Here is a 21,423-nt window from a genome sequence, read left to right on the forward strand (position 1 = left end):
AGAGTGAAGATGGCAGTGTAAGAATAGATCATTGACTCCTTTACTAAAGGTGTGTGGAGAAAGCATCAGAGCTTATTTGCTCCTCCCCTTTTTGTTCAACCTCCCGCTTAGCCTTGGATCACCTCCTTATATAGGCCAAGTGAGAGGTTGGGTGATGTCATATGACATCACATGTGGGGCCCATTAACATTATAAAATAAAGTTAATTGAGATGGGTCCAAAATGTATAGGAGTCAAAATGGTATCTCTCTCAGTTAGGTCGAGTGTCAATTCGACAAGCCCTAAACTTCATCCACCAAACCAAGAACCTCCTCGGATCCTACGTAATCCTGAGTCCTGCTCCCAACTCAGGTTTTCAAGTCTTCGATCTTCTGTTTGAGGTATACTGACATGGTAAGTGTCATGTAATTTAGACCGTTTGACTTGTAGGCCATTGTTTCTGATGTGGCGTCGCTTGTTGACCATTTGACTAAGCTTTGTAGGCCATTCTTGATGATGTGGCATAGTCTGTTGACCATTTGACCAAGAAATGTGGTCCATCTGAAGTGAGATATATTCAACACCTATATTTAGGCCCTCTGCGCGGGTGAGCTTTGTAGAATTCATAGAAGGTTAGCCGTGCTTCATTGACCGAAAGTGGTGCTTACGCAAGGTTTTGCTTAACTTGGTACGATATCGGGTTTTGGTGACCCTGTATGCCAGGGTTTTGGGTACTTGGGCACGGTGCCAGGGTTTGGGTACCTGGGCGCGATGCCAGTGTTTTGTGTACCTGGGAGCGATGCCAGGGTTGGGTACCTGGGTGTGATGCCAGAGTTTGGGTACCTGGGCGCGATGCCAAGGTTTTGGTACCTGGGCACAATGCCAGGGTTTTGTCTACCTAGGCACGATACCAGGGTTTTGGGTACCTAGGTGCGATGCTAGGGTTTTAGGTATCTGGGTGCAATGTTAGGGTTTTATGTACTTGGGAGCAATGCCAGGGTTTGGGTACCTGGGCGCGGTGCCAGGGTTTGGGTACCTGGGCGCAATGCCAGGGTTTTGTGTACTTAGGATGATGCCAGGGTTTTGTGTACCTGGGACGATGCCAGGGTTTGGATACTGTAATGACTCGGTCATTTTTCTTCCTTTTCTTTTTCTTAGATTTTAACGGATATTTTTTTTTTTCGTTGTCTTTTCCTTTTTGGGTTCGGTTTTTCATCACTTGATGTCGTCTCGAGTGCTCTGGAATGATTTCCGAGACTCTTTTCCTTGGATTGACAACTTCCTTTGGGGATTGTGTCATTTCCATATTTTATTTTTTCCGAACACTATTCACATTTTGTCTTTTTCTCGTTTACCCTTTTTCATTTCACAACCTCACTTTTTGTGCTCGGATTTGATTCCGATTTTGCATGCATTCATGATATTTGATTTTCATGATAGTGGTATTTTTACTTTTCTAGAAAAGCATGTTGATTGCTTACTTCCTTCATAAAGGTGCATTAATGCATACTTTAGTGTAATTCTTCTTAACTTATGGGGTTTTAGTGTAATTAAATAAAGTAATTATTTTTCATCTTGGGGACCATTTTGTAATTAAATTTGGAAGATATTTTCAAAAAGGACCTTTTTGTAATTTTAAAAAAGTGTGACAAGTGTCACACTCTCATTGGTCCACTTGTTGACATTTGTGTGGAAACACTTTGATGCATTGGATGATGACATTTGGAGGGTGAGGATTCACCCACTTGTTAGCTTAGGATTGGTGCACTTGTTAGCTTGGATGGTTGACAAGTGTAGGTGTGGGATTAAGCCTAGGAAGAAGCCATGGATTGGTGACAAGTGTAGGTTCACAATTTAGTCTTGCAAATATCTTTGGGCCACTTTGGGATTATGGTTTTAAAGGAGGGTTTTTGTGCAATTGACCATAGATATGTGTGTTGACCATGGTGTAGGATCGCATAGTGAGTGGAGGATTTTTATTTCCTCCACTCACACATTTTCACATTTCATCTCTTTCTTCCTCACCACAAAACCCTAGCCTCCATAGATGAAGCTTGAAGCTTTAGGCATTGACCTTGATCTTTGAGGCCCTTCCACTTACTTTAAACCATAAAGCTTGGAATACTTTTTGTTCCCCTCATCCTCCTCTTCAAAACCCTTGAAGGATCTGGCCTAACTCCTAGTTTTGCTTTGGTATCTAGAGATTTAATTCTCTAGTGAGGTATTGATCTATTATTTTGAAGTATTTTTATGTCATTATTGAGTGTTTTACATGCATAGAAGAGAAGGACTTGTATTCTGCCCTTAAACTGTTTTAACTTGAAATAAATCTTGTCGAATTAAATATATAACATGAAAATATAATCAATTAGCTTCCATTTAGTTTTGGTTTCATGTAATTTGGATTTAAAATGAATTAGTTATGAATTTTTGAAATTGCTAGCTAGTTGTTGGAAATTTAAATCTTTTCTTATCCGGTCAGGAAACAAATTTTTATATAGAGTTGTGGTGCTTCAATTACCTTGAAATTTTTATTGGAACTTTCCCCATGGATTTTACACTACTCAGAATTTTTTCACGATTTTAGAGCATTTCTAAATTTTTTTAAAAATCCGAGACTATTTGCTGTCCATGTTTTTATTGCAGCTGGAAAACATATTTTTAGATGATTTATTTCACTAACCTTTTGATACTGGATCATGGCTTAAATTTCTAGTTTTATACTCTCATATGTTTACTTCCAAAATAAATTAGGTTTGCCCAATTTGGATGTCAAATGAATTTTTTATGAATTTTCAAAGTTGGAAGCTACAGGCCGAAAATGTGTTTTCTGGGCAGAATTTGTTTCAAAGTTGTGGGTCAAAACTGTTTCAATTGGAAAAATATTTTGTTAAACTAAATTGATATTATCAAATTACAGTGTTTAAGCTTTCATTGGGCTTGGATTCATTCAATTTGGATTAGAATTGAATTTTTTTATGAATTTCCCAAGTTGAAGGTAACAAGCTGAAATATCTGTCTTTCGGACCAAAAAAATTTGGGGCGATTTCACTTAAGTGGTAATTGGGATTTTCATTCCAATTGAGGTAGGGGGTTTTAGGATTTTGTATGTGTTGTATGGGGTGTTTTCCATGATTATACAACTTGATTGCATGACTTGTATCAAATCTAGAAAATTAGTAATATTTAATTCTTTGTACAAGATTAAATTTACATGGATGTACCTTGCATGAAATTGACTTGTAACATGCTTTTAAATTAAGTCAAGGCATGTTGTTTAACATACTTAAATTTGAGAGCATTTGGATAAGTATGAAAATCTAGAAACTTTAATTAAAATGATTAATTAAAATCTATTTAATGGTTCCTTTAACTTAATTAAGTTTTGACTTGATATTTGAGATGACTAGGACTTGTATACTAATATATGTTAATATGAGATGATTTTATGTTGTTTTAGAATTTAGGGATTTGATTATCATGATTTAATTAAATTTCATTTTATTATTCAATTGGCCTAATCAAGTTTTGGAATTGGTATATACAATAACCATGCTATGTTGCTAACATGTGTAATTTGAGGCCATTTGGTTGAGAATTGCAACTTAAAGGAATTAATTAGTTTACTTGATTAAATTCCGTTTCTATTGCATTATGGATTTAAATCATGTGTTTGACGTTGATTGTATATCTAAAGCATGATTTTAGACTTTAAATGAATTTATGAGATTATGTTCCAATATTGGATTATCTTGTTATAGCGTGTAACGAATCGCATACTGAAGATTCGACATGTGATGTTATTATAGCACGTAACGAATCGCGCTCTGAAGATTCGACATTTGTCATCCTATAGTAGTTGTGGATTTAGAGCATGTATTGTGTGGTTACAAACTACTTGTGCATGGGATGTGGTTTCGTATATATATAAGTTGTTAACTTATTTATTTTGGAGTCACTTGGGACATGGTTACTATGATATGGCTGAAGTTCGGCTTTAGTGCGGGAGGTATGAGTTCTCCCCAATTGAGATAGTGCGCACTTAGGGTGGTTTTCCCTGCGGGTTAGTGCCCGGAACAACCATTGATCTTGGCAGAATTCCGAGTCTAGATGTCGAAGTCTTCCATTATTTATTTTCGCATTCAATTCCAAGTTAGCAATCATGTTTATATTGTGACTTGTGGTTTTGGTTATCGGCGATTTTGATGTTGCCAAGTACATCCATGTTTTATGATTTTAATAAATCATTTTAATGTTGTTAAGTACATTCATGTTCATGATTTTTAATAAATCATTGTGAGCTTTTAATGTTGTTAAGTATATTCTTGTTTTATGATTTTAATGAATCATTATAAGTTTTTGATGTTGTCAAGTATATTCATGTTGTGTTGTTCAAATGTAAAGTCAGAATGATCCTATAGATTCATTTGGAACATAGACGTTAGGTGGCATGATCACTTATGTCGTTTTCGTTCTTTAGATTTCAAATTGATGACTTTGAGAATCTATATCTAGTTGCTTTGTGTAAGCATGTTTCTATCTGGTTGCTTTGTGTAAGCATGTTTCTAACTAGTTACTTTGTGTAAGCATGTTATATCTTGTCACTACGTGTAGCATGCTCTTGTGTTGTTGAAATTGCATAAAGGATATGTTTTATGCTAGAAATGATCTTAGGTAGTTAGGATGCTCCCTGAGTCTCACATTTGACATAGACGTTAGGTGGAATGAACCACAATGATTAAATCATGTACACTTGTAAAACGTAGGTCGATGCATGCTCATTTCCTACAAGTAGCTTTATGTTACTCACCCCTACAATACTGGGGCATATTTCAGGTACAAGATATAAGATTGGAGATTGCAATTGCTTGGGTGATTTGCTGAATTGAGCTTCTTTAGAAGCATTCTTGTTCACATACAAGTGTTAGCATGTTCATGATTTGTCTATGAAATGTAATTTTTCTAACTTGGAGGTCTGACATGTCAAATGTTGTAAATGAGTTGTAATAAGGCCATGGGCCATTGTAACATGTTTAAAATACCATTTTACACTTGCGTGTATGTTCACATCATCACACAATAGCATATAATGCAATTTGATCATGCCATGGGGAGTCATTTTGATGCCTTAGGGATGACGTACATCTCTAGTGGTCACTTAGTTTCCTTCGTTTCCGCATTTCGGATCCGTTATCGGGTCATTCTTTTGGTTCATCATAGGACACACTGGGTTGAAAAATCTAGAGTTGTCACAAATACTAGGGCGCAATGCCAGGGCTTGGGTACCTGAGCGCGATGCCAGGATTTTGGTACCTGGGCATCGCTACCTTGGAGCGATGCTAAGGTTTTGTGTACCTGGGCGCGATGCCAGGGTTTGGGTACCTGGGGGCGATGCTAGGGTTTGGGTACCTGGGCGCGATGCCAGGGTTTTGTGTACCTGGGCGCGATGCCAGGGTTTGGGTACCTGGACGCGATGCCAGGGTTTTGTATACCTGGGTACAATGCCAGGGTTTGGGTACCTGGGTACGATGCCAGGGTTTGGGTACCTGGGCGCGATGCCAGGGTTTTGTGTACCTGGGCGCGATGCCAGGGTTTTGTGTACCTGGGTGCGATGCCAGAGTTTTGTGTACCTGGGCGCGATGCCAGGGTTTTGTGTACCTGGGTGCAATGCCAGGGTTTTGTGTACCTGGGACGATGCCAGGGTTTGGGTACCTGGGCGCGATGTCAGGGTTTAGGTACCTGGGCGCGATTCCAGGGTTTGGGTACCTGGGCACGATGCTAGGGTTTTGGTACCTGGGTACGATGTCAGGGTTTTGTGTACCTGGGCACGATGCCAGGGTTTTGGGTACCTGGGCACGATGCCAGGATTTGAGTAGGAATATGCGGGCACGATAGATGGCGAGTGAGTGTGTAAGCCAAGTGGGTGGCAATAGACACTGCAAAATAAATAAGAAGCATGAGTTCAGTTATGTTAGCACGATCGAGTGTGAATGAGTACTTGTATGATTAAGTGTAATACCGTATGGCACAAGTGAGTACAAGTCTAGCATGAGTAAACTGCAAGTAAGTGTGCGAGCGAAGTGGCCAATTTGAAATATGATAACCCAAGTGTGGTATGTGTAGTGTCATTGGTTTATATAGTCCCCCTGTACGGGTAGACTTTGTAGAAATAGAAGGATAGTTATGTATAAATGATTTGTCGGCCTGGTAGCCTAGGTTAGAGTGTTTTATTTTGCAAAGTTTCTAAGTGTTGTAACTCGAGAAACGTTTGAAATGAAAACATTTGATAAGGATTTGATCGTTCTAAGCGTGAGAACTCGAGAAAGGTTTAAACGGCCGGCCTTGTAGCTTTTGTTTTAGTACTTGAGGACCGATTATTCAAGGTTTTGGTACTCGGGGATAGATTGTCTCGCTCAGGGTTTTAGTACTTAAGGATGGCTCGATGTTTTGGTACTCAAGGACAAATTGCTCATGGTTTTAATACTTGAGGATGGCTCAAGGTTTTGGTACTCGAGGACAGATTACTCGAGGTTTTCATATAAGCGTAACATACTAATGAAATTTGATGACCATATGAGATGCCAACGTTTTGTGATTTAAGTAAAGTGGGAAAGCTTAAAGGTGAGTAAGTGTGCGAGCCAAATGACTTGTATGAGACACTACCTCATAAGTGAGAGTATTTCTTGTGTCGAGGAGATATGACGTTTTTCTAAACATTGAGTGCGTCCACGTGATAAGTAGATTTTTTATTTCATGTATAAAGTTTCAGACCTCACAAGTGAGATGTCTCGAGAGTAATCTTTCCTTCGCTTATGTTTCGAAAAAAAAAAAAAAAAAATGTATAAAGTATGACAATACATGTGTGTTTAGTCATACTTAATACTTAGACATATTGAAAGTTACAAAGTAAGCAAGCTATTGTGGACAATAGCATTAAATAATAAAGTGGCCTGATGGAACGTGTGCCATGTGAAAGAATGGTGCTTAGAATATGGAGTTGTAAAGACTGAGCGTGTGTGCGACAAACACCACAAGAAGGCTGAAAAGTAATTAAAATGAATAGAGTTGATAGTAAAAAGCAAACCCATGAAATATGCTAACCGAGTGAAGGAATGTATATATATATTTATATATATAGCTAGTCCCCTCCTGTACGGATGCCCCTTATAGAAATTACAAAAGGGTATGTGTGCATGAATTTATATAGATATATATATATATTTGGGGATGCGAGCCGAGTGAAAGGCGCGCCGATGAGTGGAGTTACAGTAAAAAAATTTAAAATGCGATATCGAAGGTGAGTATAAGCCAAATGAAAAGCATGTAGCACTGTAACCACGGTGGGTAAAGTTACATCGAGAACATATTTATATTGTGATTTCGATGGTTTGTGCAAGTAAGAGTACTGAATACTGTAACGTGAAGCAATATGAAGTGGAGGTGCATTCAGAATTTTTTTTTTGTTTTTTTTTTTTTTTTTTTTTTCCGAACCTCGAAGGTGAGGTGTCGTGTATATATGCATTGAATATATGTTTCCACGTCAGATATGTTTGTATAGGGAAGTCGGTACCAGTGAGATGTCATGAGAGCGTCATGACATAAGCTTGCAAAATATAAACACCAAAATGACAGGTGCATCATAGCTAGTAAGTGGACTTTTCCGATAAAGTGCCATGAAAACTAGTGCTACTTGTTAGAGGTAACATATAGGTGCACCTTTATATGCGCATATATATATATATATACACACATATAAGAATTTATGCGCGCGCGCACATATATATATATATATATAAACACACCAATGTATGTAAGTTAAAGTCTACAATGAGTAATTTGGAGGAGAAGAGCGTTGAAAGTTGTGTAACAAAGTCTAAGTCCATTTAGTAAATTAAAGTTGACTTAGACCTATGATCACGTGTTAGTGTAACCTTTTGTATGAATATTTATTTTTAATATTGAATGGGGCTGTCTCTCTGTCTACATGCATAACTGAAGTTCTGTCGTTGGTAAGTGTGAAGACATATAAAGAGAATAAAGTATTGATTTAGTTATCTATGGGCCAGCAATACACACTATTTTAGTTATGTATGGGCCAGCAATGCACATGTATGTGTGAATGCATATGTATACATGGGATGTGCTTCGTCAATGACATGGCCTGTAAAACTCAAGCTTATCTTTTCCCACTAATCTTTTCGAATGATAAGCAGCTTTAGAATTGCGACAACTGTGTGTAGATGTAAAAGAAAGTAAATAAATCTGTAGAGGATTTATAAATACATATATATTTTTAAAATGGGTTCGGGAGGAAGCCCTTTAAAACACATTTGTTTTAACAAAACTAAAAGCAGGAACACAAATCTTTCAATACTATATGACATGAAAAACTTTCGAAAATCTCTTCTTTTCCTTTCAACCAAAAGAATTGAAAAAATTTCTTTACATTTGTAATACTGAATTTCAATGCATGGAGCTCAATTTTTAAAGTTTAACATATAAAAACATTAAAATCACCCCATTAGCTTCCACAGCCATGGAACACAAAGCTTTGACCTTTGAACCATAGAGGTTTTAAAATTGAAGAAACTCGAGCGAAATTTTCATTCTTCCATGGCTTCCCATCTGATAGCAGTTTTTTTTTTTTTTTTTTTTTTATTCAACCTCCCATAGCTTCCAATCGGATTATTTGCAAAACGGGTTAAACCGGTTCCCATCCATTTTTATTTTTATTTTTTATTATTTTTTTATGTGATAAATTTTTAGGAGACTTGTCATAAATCATATTGTGGAAGGTGCTACGCGAACTGCAATTGAGGCTGCGTCTAGGAACGCGAGGTGCGACGCGAAGTTCTGACCTCAAGCTGCAATTGAAGTTGCGTCGAGGAACGCGAGGTGCTCCGCGAAGTTCTGGCCTCGAGCTGCAATTGAAGCTGCGTCGAGGAACGCGAGGTGCTCCGCGAAGCCTGGCCTCGAGCTGTAATTGAAACGGCGTCGAGGAATGCGGGGTGCTACATGAAGTGCTGGCTTCGACCACAAATGGAATCGCTGGGCTATCGACGAAACTGCCGATAAGAGAACCGCTGGGTCATCGACAATCATGGGTCTAATTCGACAAATTTTGTCAACAAATAGAAGCGCTGGTCATCGACCAAACTAGCTATCGCCGGAGATCGATGGGCTTTGTCCTCGTGGGTTGTCGCCGGGCCTCGACAAAGACGATTGTCTGAAATCGAGGGGCTATATGGAAGTTAAAATTACAGTGTCGAGAAATCGAAAACCCCCAAGCAATCGATGGAGTCGACGAAAGGGGGGACCACTGGTTCATCGACAGGCATTGGTGTTGACAAATAGAAGCGCTGGGTCATCGACTAGACTGGCTATCGCCGGATCTCGATGGGCTATACCGATGTGGGTAAGTAGGATAAAATCGATGGGAAGTGTAACGTGCGAATTCGACGGGCCTCGCCATCGACGGGCTTCGTCATCGGCAGAGTCGGTTGCGCAAAATCGATGGGTTGTGGACCGTGGATAATCGAAGAGTGTGATGTTGGCATAAAATCGACTGGATTTCGACAGGCTCAATTTCGAGGACAACCGCAGAACAAGAAAGTGGCAGCGAGGAAGGCCAACGGCGATCAACGAGAGATGGTGGGTTGTCATCAATAGAGATGTCTAAAGTATAGAAGTCTTGTAACGCGACAACAACAAACCAGAAAGCGTGGTTGGTTCACTGAAATCCAGAAGGGTCATCGACAGGATTTGGGTTATCGACAATTAAGTCGAGATTTTTCATCCATTTTTTTTTTTTTTTTTTAGGTCCCAGTGGTTAGATGAGATGTACATCCCAGTTCATTCATGGATGCAGACTACCTCAGGGTACGAAGACACTTGCAGTGAGCAAGGTACTCCAACAATGATTACTTGGAGCTATGTTGACAAGGAAGTCGCTGTGGAGGGATCATGGGATAATTGGAAGACAAGGTGATAATTTGGTCCTTACATGTTTTCCCTCATTTTCTAATTTTAATTTGTGCTTTTCTGAATTGCAATTTGATATAGAATCATTTTACCCTATTGATCAGAAAGCTGTAGCCCCAAAATGGAAAGTTTGTCGACTGTGTTGGGTCATTGATAGGGAGTGATTAGTTGAAATCTATGGGTGTTCGCGTTTGGCAAAACAGTATCTTGAAATCGAGGGGTTTTGTCGATAAAAAAAAAAAAAAGGAGCGAGAAAAAATCGACGCCCGCCGCCGGAGGTCGACAGGATCGTAGAGGGAGGTTTGAAATTACCGGTCCATCTGTCTCGTTTTTCCAGAGAGAGGTTTGATTGCCTTTCCGTGCAGACTATGTAATGCAAGAAAGGCAAGCCAACCAAAGCATATAGCGCCTTTGATGAGTTTCTGGGACGACAGTATTGTCTCTGAACTTGGTTTCTATTAGCAGACATGTACCAAGTATGGAAGGAAGATTGTCCAACAACACAAGAATGAGCTTTGGTTGTGGGTATCAACGGGTTTCGTCATCAATGGCCACGTAGCCTAAAATCAAAGGGCCTCGCTGCTTGTATGAAAAATATATATGTACTATATATTTAAAATAAATGTATACGCTTTAGTTATCCCAAAGCATGCGGATGGTTGATGGTCTACCCAGTGTGTCAAAAGACAGATAAATGGTGTCTAGATTGGTATTGGAATATGAAAAAAAAAGAAGTTATTATATACTATGATATTGAAAGAGCTTAAGTTGGTGAGACTGTTCGAGATGTGTCATTTGATCGATTCTCTAAACCATGAAACAAGCCTCATAAAACTCAATTCAAGCTAGGTCTGGTGTCAGCTTTTTAAAGAGAGCATGTGGGTTTTGTGGCATCATATACGTAATAAATGGAGTGCGGAGGTTACACACCCTAAATATGTAATAAATATATATTACACTGGCAGGGTTTTTTTTTTTTTTTTTGCAGGTTACTTTGCCTACATGTGATGACAAGTCAAGTTAAGTCAATACTAGGTGCTGAGTTTTTGTAACAGTGTCTCCTAGGTGAAAAATAAGTTTGTGGGCTAAGTAAATTTTGAAGATGGTGTAGTCAAATCATGACAGGCGTAGAGTTGAATTAATTGTCTACATAATTGTAGGCTAAAATACACAGCTAAACGAAAGCGTATGACATGATTGGAAAAAGCTAATTGACCCTACTCCTGTGAACTGTTGCATCTGGCATATCTTTTGAAGATAAATTCGGAATATTATGAAAAATTTCTAGTAAGTAGACTTGATAAAAAAATCTTAGGCATAAAGCAACAGTTCTTTTGCAAGATTGTATGCTAAAGGTCACTTTTACCATCATTACCACAATGCTTCATCTATGGAAATAAAAGGACAAAGATGCGAGGTAAACACAAAGGCATGTATGTGTGTGTGTGTATATATATATATATATAACGCTGTATAAGATATATATATATATATAACGCTGTATAAGATTGTAATAAGGCGTAGGTAGTCCTTATAACAGTGGGTGATATTGCTTGCAAGTTGTATAATCAATAATAGGGAGATGACATAGAATACGGGCTCTCTTAAATTTTCATGGACTGCTGGTCAAAATAATCTGGAATACTTGAACCAGTCTTTGAATTAACCTGATTGTAGGTCATAAAAAAGAGGTGTATATATATATATATATATATACATATATCTTTGTGTATATATGTGTAGGAATAGAAAGTCATCCCAAGTGATAAACAATTGAGTATAATAATTAAAGCGGCTGACAGTGCAAAAATGCAAAGAAATGAAGAGGCTTAAAGTAAAGGACGAGCTCACCAAAATGAGGTAGAAAACCTTAAGCTCTAGAGGTGTATTGTAGAAGGATGGTCGCCTGAGTTTCTCAGCTTTGTGTTGATATCCACGGTGGAGTTGCCAAATTATGGGGGTTGATTTTCGTAATACAATAAAATATGTATAAATGGTGATATCATACACAAATTTGAGTGATCCAGACAATATATTAGAATTTGAGATGGACTAAGAGAGGTGGAAGTACAGTCAAACTCGAGAGAGAGAGAGAGAGAGTGAAGATGGCAGTGTAATAATAGACCATTGACTCCCTTAATAAAGGTGTATGGAGAAAACATCAGAGCTTATTTGCTCCTCCCCTTTTTGTTCTACCTCCCGCTTAGCCTTGAATCACCTCCTTATATAGGCCAAGTGAGAGGTTGGGTGATGTCATATGACATCACATGTGAGGCCCATTAACATTATAAAATAAAGTTAATTGAGATGGGTCTAAAATGTATGGGAGTCAAAATGGTATCTCTCTCTATGAGTCAAGTCAGAGTGTCAATTCGACGAACCTTAAACTTCATCCACCAAACCAAGAACCTCCTCAGATCCCAAGTAATCCTGAGTCCTGCTCCCAACTCAAGTCTTCAAGTTTTCGATCTTTTGTTTGAGGTATACTGATGTAGTAAGTGTTATGCAATTTAGACCGTTTGACTTGTGGGCCATTGTTTTTGATGTGGCGTCACTTGTTGACCATTTGACCGAGCTTTGTGAACCATTGTTGATGATGTGGCATAGTCTGTTGACCATTTGACCAAAAAATGTGGTCCATCTGAAGTGAGATATATTCAACACCTACACACTTCAACCCAAATCCAACTCTATTTAAATTCGGATTGGAATTTTTTAATCCAAACCTAAATTTAATTATAAAAATAATTGACCGAACTTATAAAAAATCGAAATGAGCGCGAGGTAGATTCAGATTATCCAACTAAAATTGCACCAAAATTGCTTATGCACGAAGCAACCCACAATGGGCCTGCATATTTTACTTGCCGACAGCTTACAGATTAAGCAAATATAATCCATTAAAGTAAAAGGAAAAGGTACACGCAGACAGGCCACAGATCGACACGCGCAAGCCACGTGTCAAGTTTTGTAGATCTCGAATATGTATATATTCATATACATGTCGATACAGAAGTGCGTTGTGTGAGAAACGAAACGATATAAAAGCTCTTTACTGAATAAATGAAATTCGAGTGCTCTCTGTGTTGCTCTGTTGTTGTGCTAGTGTTACTTTCCTCCTCCGTTTCTTTTCTCTGTGCGCTTGAATTCGAACCCCAACTAGGGTTTTGCAACCAGGAAGATTTGATTCCAATGGCAACTCTAGGAGGAATACAGGAGTCCCAGTCTTCTCAGAACAGCGCCGAAATTGACAGCCTCGCACGTTTTGCTGTAGAAGAACACAACAAGAAAGAAGTATTTTTTATTTTCATTTTTTCCCTTCAAATTATGCTTCTTGATTTATTTTCAATTTATTTATGTGTTGCAATAATTTGTTGCTAATTTCAGTCTTCGCCACTTTTGGTGTATCAATTTGTATCATATATCTGTCAGGCTTATTTAATTTTACTAAAGATTTAGTACTTTTATATATATATATATATATATATATACATATATTTTTTAATTTGAGTCAACCAATTCAGTTTATGTTTGTGTGTATTGCAATAATTTGTTGCTAAATTTCCAACTTTGTCAGTTTTGATGTATCATATATCTGTTAGTGTAATTTTGTTAAAGATTTAGTAATTCATAATTTTTTTTTTTTGGTTGCTTTGTTGAATTTGAGTCAACCGATTGAATCCTAATGTAGTCTATTCAATCTAATAAGTAAATTTTTTTTATTTATTTTTTATTTATATATTTGTTTTTGTAAAAGTATTCAGTCGAATTTTTATATAGCATTGGGAAGTTTCTGTTTAGACAGTGTATGCAATACGAAGGGTTCAGTTAAATGTTACCTGGACTAAATTGAAATGGAGTTGTGTCCCTTTTCGTATCATATTTGATTAACTACTTCTTTGTTGATGTAGTTTTATTTTTTACATTTAAATACGAAATGTGAAGGAATTAGGTGTTGCTTTTTCCGCCTTTGAAATTCACTAGTGGGTTTGATCCTTTGGGAAAGGCTTGGGTTATGTTTGAAATTTCTTATCACTTACTAATTATATGATCAGCATTAGTAATGGTGTCATAACATTTAGATTTTCCCTTAGACAATTCGGGTCTGTTGAGAGAGATGATTATTTTTTACTTTATTTGTTTTTTTTGTTTCAAAGCAAATCAATTTTCATATTGTTTTAAGGATTTTTCTTGCTTTCTTTCTTAATAATTTTACTATTGGCTGACACATGTGACTGTTCCCCAGTCACTTACCATTTGACATTATGAAAGGCATGGACCCTGGTGGTTTTTAGTGGTGAGGTCTGAGTAATTATTATTTTTTCAGCTGAAGACATAGTGTCATAAAAGAAGCTAGCTACATTGTAATGTGAGAGTAGATCATGCTTGCTTGTGCATAGACAAATACCAAGTATTGTGATTTCTTATGTTCCAAGTATGCCATTTAGGTGGAACTCTTTGACAATCACTGTCAATCTGAAGTACCATCTTGCATGGTAAAAAAGAAAGAAAGAAAAGAGAGTAGGTCTTTAATATCATTTGAATGGCGCATAAAAAGATTTCCAACTAGTTAGTAGGAATCATTTAGTAATTGTGCATTATCATTAACTTGCCTACTCATTCGGTGCATTTCTAGTGGAAGCTGATTTTTGGCTAGAAGGACTAAATCATTTTTAGAGTCGGTAGACATCCATTATAGTTTTTATTGCTTTGGCATGATTTATTTATTTCTTTTGGACTCTTATCTCTGCCTCACAATTTTTTTTTTTTTTTCTTTTTTCTTTAAATGTATTTTGTTATCCTAAAATAGTACTCACAATATTTTTTTGTTTTTGGGAAGAATGCACTCCTTGAGTTTCTGAGGGTGGTGAAGACGCAAGAACAGGTGGTTGCTGGTACTCTGCATCATCTAACTATCGAGGCTATTGATGCTGGTAAAAAGAAACTTTATGAGGCAAAGGTCTGGGTAAAACCATGGATGAACTTCAAGGAGTTGCAAGAATTCAAGCATGCAGGTGACGTCCCCTCATTTACTCCTTCAGATCTTGGTGCTAAGAAAGGTATCTGACATTTTTGAGGTTTATTGTTTTTATTTTTATTTTTTAGTTGTTGTTGAACTTCTGATTTCTAATTCATTTGATTGGTATTGATCTAAAGTTCATTTTTGACCGATACAAACTTGATATGTTATCGTTTCTTTATTATATTTAGATAGCTGACTTATCCTTGAACTTAGTTTCTTTATTATATTATGGATTATTGGATATATAACTTCTGAAAACATCTTTATATGGCGACATACGTTTTCAACTAGTTGAGATTATTAGTCTGCAATGTGAACAGAATAATAATAGTATAATAATATTGCCTAAGAAGCATGGACAATTTCTTTGAAGTTTCGTGTCCATGTTGGGCACCATGTCGGAGATCGACACTCCTGAGTGATAAGTCTCTGACACTTCATGACCATGTCCATAATTTAAAAATAATTTTTATTATTTCGGACACTTGGCCAACACATCTTGGACACTTGGTCAACACAATCTGGATGCTCGATAACATATCCTTATATTTGTAACTACCAAATATAAAATAAAATCAAAATAAGAAAGTTGCTGAAAATCAGGAAACTACACAAAATAAGGAAAATTTCAGAACATGGGAAGTTTAAAAAAAAAACACAAAGTCCACAGCAGAAAATTAGGGATTCTGACTGCACCAGTCCCCTCAAGTTGGAAAGAACTTGTACTCAAGTTTGGCTACAAATTAAGTGACTTGTAATCTCTGATGTGAAAATTCGATGTAGTAGTGTTCCACCCTCATTGCAATGCCTTTTGACATTTTGCCTTTTGATGTGAAACCCAAATTGATGGATGTTCTCTATTGGCGGTTTATATCAATGGTGCACATTAATTGCATACCTCAGAGACCCACTAGTTGGCGTCCATGCCATTGTGAAGAATAAATGAAGTGATACCTTCAGAGCCTTTACGACAATTGTTAACCCATACGTTTGAGTGGCGACTATTGCATCCACTTTGAAAGGAATTCCAGAACCAATATCACACTCTTTGCATACGGAAAGTATAGAATATATTATTTCCTTTACTTGATTTCTAACCTTTGTAACATCCACGAGACAAGTGGCAGGGTGGATTGAAGTCAAGTGGGTTTCAATAGAACATGTGATTGAATACCTTGACTTTCATATATAACTTCCTTAGGTGACATGCCCATCAACAAAGCACCCATAGCATTCTCCAGCCCACAATCAATCTCATTTATAGCAAGAGTATGGACAACAGCAGGCCCCACGTCCCCATCTATTATGGTTGATGTTGTGAGTATGTGAACTAATTTTTTTTAGTAACTCCTCTTCCATTGTTTGACCCCTTCTTGGTATCAACCTGCTCGACTCTTCTACCCGATCCTCGGCATAGAACTTGAAAATTTCATTGACCTGCTCAGCATGAATTAATCCATTCCGCTCACTTTCAGCATCAAACTTTTTGTCACCATCTCCTTCTTTTGCTGCATTGAATTCCTTAACTGCATCATCTTCATGTTTCGGACTCAATAGTGAGTTAGTGACTTTTGCATAACCAAAAATTCATCTGCATCACCATATAGGATAACATCATCCTCTTCCACCGGCAATTCATCATATTTTGGCTCGACCACTGGGGCTGCGTGACATTCTTCGATCAAAAGTTTTTTTTTTTTTTTCTCTACCAAGATATCTTACAAACTCAGGAATTTTCCCCTTAAAACCACCATCCCAACACCTTTCATCAAGTGGAATAGGTGCTGATCTGGATATTAGGCTACTACAAAAAAGGATTGACAAAATCCTCTTCAAGATTTTCTGCCGCCTGATGGACCTAATATGTCAACATAAGTCTTATGGACCTAATAGGCTATAAATAAATATCTCATGCTTCTGCTAAACTTGCAACGTGGTTGGTGTCTTTTGCACTCCATAACTCACTAAAGCACTGCAACTTAGCTTGAACTCTAGTTGATGATTAATGATGTGTTGACGCTATTTATGGAGTACAATCTAGAAATAAAAGAAATTGAGCTAAATGTTATACAATTGAATACTCTGTGTATTTTTTGCATATACACAGAGTATGTTGCATATAAGTAGTATCTTTTAAAGATTGTTGCAAATTGTGGGCACCATTTGCGGTTCAACTATCACAAAATTTCAAGCTAGTAACATTGTCACTGTGATCCATGGATGAGATACTTGGTACTCGTTCCCTTGCGAATTTTCAAGCTAATAACATTGTGGGTTCACCATAATTTTGGTGAGGTGGGGTTCATCATGCCAATACTTATTCTAGTTTTTTGCAAATCAGGCGACCATGCCCCGGGATGGCAAGCTGTGCCTGTCCATGATCCTGTAGTCTGGGATGCTGCAAATCATGCTGTTAAGACCATCCAGCAGAGATCGAACTCACTATTTCCCTATGAACTTCAAGACATCGTTCATGCGAGAGCTGAGGTCAGTAACTTATGTGCTTTTGTTAATTTGACCTTTTATCACTATATGTGATATTAGCAGCATAATGACATTGATGATTTGTATGCTATGTTTTAGAGTTGATTGGAGATGCTTGAAATTAATATTTTCCATTTTATTATACTGAACATTTACTTGTCCAAAAAAATTTGTACTGAACATTTGATGAAACTCAAAATGCATGAGATCATATGTAGGATTGCTATCATTTTTGCTGGTTACGTGCAATTTTTTCTTTATAATCTCATTATTGTGTTGTAATGAATGCCAACAAATCTTTATGCCGAAGGATTACCATAAATGGGATGGATTATTATTACTCTAAAGAGGCAATATATACATATAAATGCATGCTATAATGACTGTACATACATAGATTGTGAATCAAAAGGCATAAGTTTGCATTGAGACCTTCATTTTCATCTTTCCCTATGTTTTCTTTCTGAATTTGCCTCTTACTTCACACTACCATACTTTGATGGTATGCACACTAACATGTAAACTTTGATCATAAAAGGAGGGGAAAAGAAAACATTGTGTATTTATAATAGTAACATCGTTATATTGTTTAATTATACTTCAGACAAGAATATTACTTCTATGTAGACATGAAGCTTACACTCAAAATAAGGTGGCTGATGTTTCAAGTATGAGAATACTTCTGCTGAACCCCTACTGGTGTTAGGGGGTTTGGATTTGAACTCTGAGAGGAACTATATGAGGCTGAACTGATTGCAGTTATATATAGGTTGATTGATTGATCGCAATGTAGGCTGCAACAGATTTCTCTTTATGTAAAATGGTTATTTGTTTAAAGCAGTCAAACAATTGAAGAAAATTATGATGGTGGCCTTGGAGGAGGGTTTTGGTAGTGATAGAACTGTTGCTTTGTAGAAGAGAAGTTTATTGGTAGAAACTGCATAAACATATGATGATGCATATCCAGAGATGTAGGGCATATTATAGAGCTTAGAGTTATTCTGGAAACCTTACCAAAATTGTTTATGGGTCATTACGCCACCTTTTGATGTCATTGGTGGAAAAATTGAAAGTTGAAAGGGTGTGTAACCTTACCAGGCTTACCTCAACCCACATTTGCTTAAAATATTTCTGAGCATAGGACAGTAGGTTTGAGTCCTTTTCAAGCTTTCTATGGTTGAAACGGTTGTCCATTTGTTTTGGTTTATTTGCATTTATTACAGTATTTCTTGTGCAGATGCACAGAACATGGACGTATATAACCAAAAAGTGAGTGGGAAGGTTGAAATAGAGTTTGAAGCAAGCAATGAAAGGAACATAGATGTGTTGGTAAGTACTGGAGACAGGCTGAGTTTAGAAGAGATGTTTTAAGAGATTGCAGACATGACTGATACAGCTCAGTCGCAAGGTTAAGCTGAAGGCCATTGAGAGTATTAAGGAATGCTGGCCAGAATGCATGTATAGATATATCTAGTGGGTGTGGTACTGTTGGTGGTGAATGGTGATTCAGCAAAGCATTTTGTGGAGAGTGATTATAATCATAGCTAGAAATTCAATCAGGGTGTTTGATGTGGGAGCATCCATAAGGTCCATATTCAACTTCCCTCGTGATCCAAAGGAAGGTCATAGAGGGAGACTAGAAAAGCAACCCATTGTTGTTAGTTTCTCTACGACTGTTAGGATTCTTGTTTCAAATTGCTTGTTAATTGTTATTACTTGATAAGGAGATCGTTTAGGTTGTGTTTCCTATTTTGGGTAGGATTCAATGGACTCGATCACGATTACTAATGAGTCTTTATTTCAGATTTGCCTGTTGCTGCTAATTGTTCCCTTCTATGTCCCGGAGACCTCTACTATCTGTATATATAGTTATAAATGTAAATCTACAATTTGAGTTGTTGATACTTGATATGTAGTGAAGACAACCCTTCCGTGACAGATGTGGAATATACTACATTTGTTGATGGGATGTATGAACATGCTATTTATTCCTGAAATTGACGTTTAAACTGTAAAAACAGATTGTCGAGGAAACTGCCAAGTTTGATATGCTTCTGAAGGTGAAGAGGGGAGACAAAGAAGAGAAGTTCAAGGTGGAGGTACATAAGAATAATGAAGGTGCTTTCCTTCTCAATCATATGGCGCCGGATCGCTCTTGAATTTGGAAGTTACCATCCAATACCGGTTGAGGCACAACATACTACGATCTGGTATATGAAAAATGTTGTACTCTTCTTATCTTCTGGCTTTTAAAATAATTGTATGATGTTAACTACTATATATATATATATATAAATGCGATGTTAAACTACTATATTATCTGAGCAATTCTCTCTCTCTCCTGGTAAGAATTTGTATATATGGTACATGCCGCCCGTGTAAAAAGTAAAAACTACTTTCACATTGCTCAACCTAATTGACACTTCTTGTAGTCTGATCCATAGACACTCATTCAACATCTCTAATAATTTCTGTTGAAAAAAGATTTGCTGTTATAATTTCTTTTTAAAATGATGTAGCAATAGTCGTTTTTCAAGCGAATCTCTAATGAAAAGTGCTTTGGGTATTGACATTTAAGCTCGAGTATCAATGAAGGTTCAAGGATTTGAAAAGTAAAATAATGTTTCCAGCATAGATGGCAGAGTTGAGAAATGAAAGAAAAAAAAAATTTGCGACAAGCAGAAAACTGCTCTTTAACTCCCTTTATCAATGCCTGTATCAGGCTGTTCTGTCTCCATGGCCCCTATCATGAGCAGATTCCTGAAATCAGAATTACTTTGAACTTTTGCTATTCCAGAAAAATTCTCTCTGACACACACATAAATGCCAATTCTAAAGATTTTTTATTTTTTATTTTTCATTTTTATTTTTATTTTTGTTACCTCGGCAAAAAATTAATACTCGAACCCTTACCTTTATACTTTCAAACCTTTATACTTTCAAAGGCGAAGAAGTATTACTAGGCTTTTCAAAGCTAAGACTGTATAGTATTCACCATTAGTATTCGTCTACCAAACCATTCTGACTATGATTTAGAAGAAAGTCTGCAGATTAAAGATTCTGAATTTTTACAATTTCCCTTGTAACTCTGTTAAACACAACTACAATTGTGAATAATGGATTACAATTAAGCCTTTGTCAACTCTTTCAGCAATACATTGCAAATATCTCAAAAGCAACCTTTAGCCCTTACTAGCTTTTAACTCTTGCCATAGACCAAACGGGAAACCTTCAAAACATTCTCAAATCTCATGTGGGAAATCGTGTGGAAAGGTATATATGATTTCGAGGATATTCTATTTGGAAAGAAAATATGAATAATTTCTCCATTAAAAATATAATGATAATAACTTGCAAGTGAGGGCTCTTGTCTCACGTAGAGTTGGATGCGGAAAGTTATATTATAAGAGTGGTAAGCAGTTCCATCTAACTATTAAGTTTTTGGGTCATATGGCAAGCGCCCGCTCTGTTACAAATGGTATCAGAGCAGGTTCAATCCTTGATCCGGTATCACGCCAAATGTCTATCCGAATATTGTCAACGAGCACACTGTGAGATTGAGTGGGGAGAATGTCCAGAGGTTGGATCAAGATTGAGAGTTCGAGCAGGGTGAGAATGAGGTTGAATTCGAATGGGGAAGGTCCCGCTAGGAGTTCAAGAAGGGGGGGAGAAATGTTAGAGATCAGATCTAGATGGGGAAGGTCTTGCCCTTGTAAAAGCGGGTAGGCATACAGATCCTTTCAGCTTCTAGGTCGCTCACATGAATTATTGGGTTAAAAAGAAGGCTTGAATTGTAATTCGAGATTCAAATTCTGTTTTTCATGTGTGAATGATATACTTTTAATCGCAAAAGAATTAAAGATTTCATTTAAACATGTCTGCCTTTTCTCTTCTTTCTTTTTTGTCTTCCTGTTTACATTGCATCACTTTTATGAACAAACTCATTGTCATACTTC

General features: G+C 37.1%; 1 protein-coding gene and 1 long non-coding RNA gene across 3 annotated transcripts; both read left to right on the forward strand.

Annotated features, from left to right (window-relative positions):
- The first annotated feature begins 8,461 nt into the window (after nt 1-8,461).
- On the forward strand, nt 8,462-10,694 carry LOC132300562 (uncharacterized). Its single transcript, XR_009480506.1, has 2 exons — nt 8,462-9,963; nt 10,065-10,694. It is a non-coding gene; the product is annotated as an uncharacterized LOC132300562 (long non-coding RNA).
- Nucleotides 10,695-12,968: 2,274 nt separating this feature from the next.
- LOC132300564 (cysteine proteinase inhibitor 6) lies at nt 12,969-19,781 on the forward strand. Of its 2 annotated transcripts, none has more exons than XM_059797694.1 (4): nt 12,969-13,254; nt 14,801-15,020; nt 17,325-17,470; nt 19,489-19,781. In XM_059797694.1, exons 1-4 carry the CDS (start codon nt 13,024-13,026, stop codon nt 19,624-19,626), a joined length of 735 nt encoding a protein of 244 aa, XP_059653677.1. In that variant the 5' UTR covers nt 12,969-13,023; the 3' UTR covers nt 19,627-19,781. The 2 variants fall into 2 exon arrangements, with proteins under 2 accessions (XP_059653677.1, XP_059653679.1); XM_059797696.1 differs by having other exon boundaries at nt 14,801-14,975.
- Nucleotides 19,782-21,423: the final 1,642 nt, after the last annotated feature.

Source organism: Cornus florida, unplaced genomic scaffold, assembly GCF_030987335.1.
Source record: "Cornus florida cultivar Cherokee Brave unplaced genomic scaffold, ASM3098733v1 CherokeeBrave_3.0.0_Hap2_Chr03, whole genome shotgun sequence".
NCBI classification, from domain to species: Eukaryota; Viridiplantae; Streptophyta; class Magnoliopsida; order Cornales; family Cornaceae; genus Cornus; species Cornus florida.